Source organism: Melanaphis sacchari, unplaced genomic scaffold (assembly GCF_002803265.2).
Source record: "Melanaphis sacchari strain LSU unplaced genomic scaffold, SCAv2.0 Contig1763_pilon_pilon, whole genome shotgun sequence".
Taxonomy (NCBI): domain Eukaryota; kingdom Metazoa; phylum Arthropoda; class Insecta; order Hemiptera; family Aphididae; genus Melanaphis; species Melanaphis sacchari.
In genome coordinates this window covers 2,542-7,116 of record NW_020270823.1, presented here as the reverse complement: position 1 = coordinate 7,116, position 4,575 = coordinate 2,542, and the positions used below count along the sequence as shown (strand labels likewise).

The 4,575-nt window shown below is 27.7% G+C and overlaps 1 protein-coding gene across 1 annotated transcript; it reads left to right on the top strand.

Moving 5' to 3' along the window:
• The first annotated feature begins 2,699 nt into the window (after nt 1-2,699).
• LOC112592447 lies at nt 2,700-4,244 on the top strand. Its single transcript, XM_025336499.1, has 2 exons — nt 2,700-3,300; nt 3,832-4,244. The coding sequence occupies exons 1-2, from the start codon at nt 2,700-2,702 to the stop codon at nt 4,242-4,244; spliced, it is 1,014 nt and encodes a 337-aa protein (XP_025192284.1).
• The last annotated feature ends 331 nt before the right edge of the window (nt 4,245-4,575 follow it).

Genomic DNA, 4,575 nt, shown 5'->3' with positions numbered 1-4,575 from the left:
TCAAGTGAGGCTGTGCCTCACTTGCCTCACCCGGCGAGCCGCCACTGGTCAACACTCAACAGCCATCGGCTAATAGTAGAATTTTAAATTCTATAACCGTATACTGCCCTGTATTTTTTTATTTCATTGGTTTAAAGTAATTATTTAAAAAAACAATATGTCAGGAGATAAATGTGTCTATTTTGACTGTAATTTGACAAGAAGGTCATCGAAAAATATTTTTCATCCATTCCCAGCCAATATTGAATTACACAAACAATGGATAATTAATTCAGGTAAGTATTTAAATTAAAAATAGTTATAAAATTATAAACCAAGAGTATTGTATCATTTATTTACATAATCCAGGCAACATAGACTTAGAAGGAATGAGTCCAAAAAAATTAAGGAAAAAATATATTTGTTCGAATCATTTCCATACTGCTATGTATATGAATTCGACATCTATAAAACCACGGTTAATTAAAAATGCATTACCGATAAAATATAAAATTGGTAAATATTAAATACATAGTTTAAATTATAAATTTAAATAATAAATTCAGTAATTGTGAACACATATTTTTATTTTACAGATGCGAATAGAAATGTTGATACTCTGCTGAACACTACACCGACTAAAAACAAAAAATCAACGGCAATATTTTCAGGTAAAATAATAATAATTAATAAACATATTACAATTGTATTGTGCTTTATTTGGTTAATATACTTTCATAGCCAAAAAAAAAGAAGGTACTGCTCTGCAGGACAATTGGTTACTATTATTTATGTGTTTAAATTGAATCATTTGAATCCAATGATAGGTATCATTGTACACGAAAAACGATTCTGAACGGAGATGATTTCAGATTTGTCAGCCTAGCCGCCTAGGATATATATTTTAATAAATTAGGTAGTGAAAAGGGTAGCTTTTGTTTTAATTACCATAATTAAATCATGTAAAGAAAATTTCAATTTAAATAACTGGTGAAATTTTCAACTATCTTCGACTTAAATTTTTTGAATAATAACAAAATATACCTACTTAAAATCGTTTGAGGATAAATCGTTATCGTTAAGCGATTTTGTAAAAATTAAATATTCAGACGCTCATAACATTTTAGATTCTGAACGAAGTGAAGAATGTATTGATTTTACAATGGTGTGTGTTTTTTTTTTTTTTTTTTTTTGTTTTTGTGTCTGTGTACAGCATAACTAGTCGAAATAATGCTCCAATTTCAAACAATGGGGGTGGTTTCCGATGTTAAAGTGAATATCCTTGGTGCATTATAGAGGTAAAAAGTTAACATTTTCCAACAGTTTTCAAAAAAATCGAGAAAAACAAAAAAAAAAATGACGGAAAAACGGCAATTTTTACGCAAAACCAGTTTTCGACCAAATCGATTTTTTTTATGGTTGTAATTCAAAACTAATCATTGAGAATACTTGAAATTTTCACCAAATGTTAATGTCAGTGGTATCTGTATATAGTTAAATTTTCAAAAAATTTTGACTTTTTTTGAGTTATTTATAGACCACTGAAATTTTCGATTTTTTTGAGAAATTTTTTTTAAAGTGTCGATAAAAAATTTTTGGATGACCAAAAAGTTTTGAAAATTTAATACAAGGTTCCTTATGAGTTGTTTTTATTGTAGCTAAAAAAAATTAAAAATCGTTAGTCACAATTTTTTTTTATAAGAGTTTATAGTTCAAATTTTTACGAAATCTGTCGAAAACGCGAAAATTTGCAAGTAATTTTGAAGTTGAAAAATCATAAATTTTTTTTCTTTTATAACTAAGTTTTGAAAATTTGGTACAAGGTTCTCCATACATTTTTCTTCAAATATCTGTAAAAAAAACTTTACCGGATTCAGACAAAAAATTTTTATGAGTGTTTGAAATTTAAATTTTTACAAAACCGCGCTAAATAACGGTTTAGCCTCAAACGATTTTTGATATTTGTTATAATTCAAAAAGTATAAGTCGTAGATAATTGAAAATTTTACCAGTTATTTAGATTGGCATTTTATTTACTTGATTTAATTTTCAAAATATTTTGAGTTTTTTTGAGCTATTTATACACTCTTATAAATCATAAATGTGACTTTCCGGTAAATATTTGTTTTTTCTTCAAAACATCAATTTATTTATCTCTTCGTTCAGAATTGAAAATTATTTTAATATTTTAATTAGTATACACACTAAAATATTATTATTTTCAAATAATGACTATTTACTACATTTGATAATTATTTTTAAAGTATACGTAGGTACATAAATATTCATTTATTTTTGTAGATACTTTTACTCAAAATTGTAATACACCTTCACCAAAAGTATTGCATGTACTGACACCGAAACGTCAATACCAGACAGAAATAGTGCACACTCCAACTTCAGAATTAATATTCAATGATAGCCCAAAGTTAGAAATTACACCTAATACAAAATCCTATGTATCGGAACTTACTCAATTACCAAGTCCTATTAAAAAGCCTAAAATTATCAATTCTTTAACAAGTCCAACAAAAATCATTAAAAGAAATCTAATACTTCAAGAAAAATTAAATAATCTAAGAAGACAATTAAAACGAAAACGATCCATAATTCAGTATTTAAAAAAACAAAACAATAAAAATATTTCTAAAAACATTGACATTCAAAAATTTTTTAACCAGTCACAATTTCCTTCCATTAATTCCAAAGCTCTTATGACAATGCAAATGCTACATAACAATCGCAAACCTTGGACTAAGACAGAAAAAAAATTGGCATTATCAATATACTATAAATCTCCTTCAACTTACAAATATATGAGAAAACAAGGTGTTGTATTACCCGGCGAAAGCACAGTGCGGCGATGGTTGAAATCAATAGAATACACTCCGGGATTTATTAATGATTATTTAAATGAAATAAAAACAAAAGTATCTGCTATGTTGTTTACTGATAGGAAATGTGTAATATTACTGGACGAAATGTCAATACTAAAATATATTGAATATAATAAAGCACTTGATATGATAGAAGGATTTGAGGATTTGGGTCCACTAGGCCGTTCATCAAATTATGCAAAACATGCTTTAGTTATCATGGTTAGAGGCCTATATAAAAATTGGAAGTTTCCATTATGTTATTTTTTAAGTGGCAACGGTGTTAGTGGAAATGAACTTGTAAATTTAATAAAACAAAGTGTAAAACAGATTTTAGATATTGGATTACTACCAACAAGTATTGTATGTGACCAGGGGTCACAAAATCGTAAACTATTTTCTTTACTTGGAGGTACTGAACTTAATCCATTATGTACAATTCATGGTCAGTCATTAAACTTAATTTATGATATCCCTCACTTAATTAAAAGTTTGAGAAACAATTTACTCACCGGAGATATACAAATAAAAAATAAAATCATTTCATTCCAAGATATATTTAAAACTTACAATATTGACTCAAAGAGTAATACGGCACGAGGAATGTGTAAAATAACACGAATACATTTAAATCCTAATCCCTTTCAAAAGATGTCATGTAAATTAGCATTACAAATTTTTAGTAACAGTGTCTCCGCTGCAATCAAAACTTGTTTACAGACAGGAGAGTTGAAATCAAAAACTGCAAAAGATACAGCTGATTTTCTTTTAGAAATTAACAATACATTCGATGCATGTAATAGTAAACACCTTTATGATAAGAACCCTTATAGAAAACCAATGAGTGAAAAAAATCAGCATATTTTTGAACAACTTGAAAAAACTATATTGACTTTTCAAAATGCAAAAAAAATTGGTGTTAATAAAAAAATATCGATACCGCCTTGTTTTACCGGAATGATTTGGTCATTAACAGCATTAAAAAATTTGTACACATCCGAGTATTCCGATTTAAAAAGTATTTCTTCACAAGTTGTCAATAAAAAATTCTTTTTACTAACGAATAGATTGAATCAAGATCCCTTGGAGAACATGTTTTCTATAATGCGGCAAAAAAATGGATACACAAAAAACCCTTCAGCAAGAATGTTTCGTAGTTGTTTTGCAAACATATGTTCTTTTTCATTAATGAAAGCATCAGATGAATGTAATTGTGAATTAGATGAAGACGAGTTTTTATCAGTCGGTATACTTGATGATGTAGAAGTTTCAAACACAATTCAAAATTGTACTGAAGATGTGTGTACAAGTGTCGTTGTCAGACATCAACAAGTTCATTTTCGTCGGAGTCCAATGAAGAAAATGTCGGCAATGAAAAATCAACATTAGAAGAATGTTCAATTGTATATTTTTCAGGATACTTGGTAAAACATTGCATTGACCATTTTAAATGTACAGTTTGTATGTCTACTATGTTAACGGCAGAAGAAATCGATGAACCTAACCAAATGTTAATTATGCACAAAACGTTTGCGCATATTGATCTTTTTAATAGTAGCGGGTTAAAAAAACCGTCACTTTTTATAATTAATATTTGTAAAATAGCTTTACAGATATTCGAATCTTTATTTGAGACCATTGAAAGTGAAAGTGGAATAGTAAAAAAAATGATGAAAATATTGTTTGAAAAATTGGAGAAAAAAAACATTAAGCTGGAACA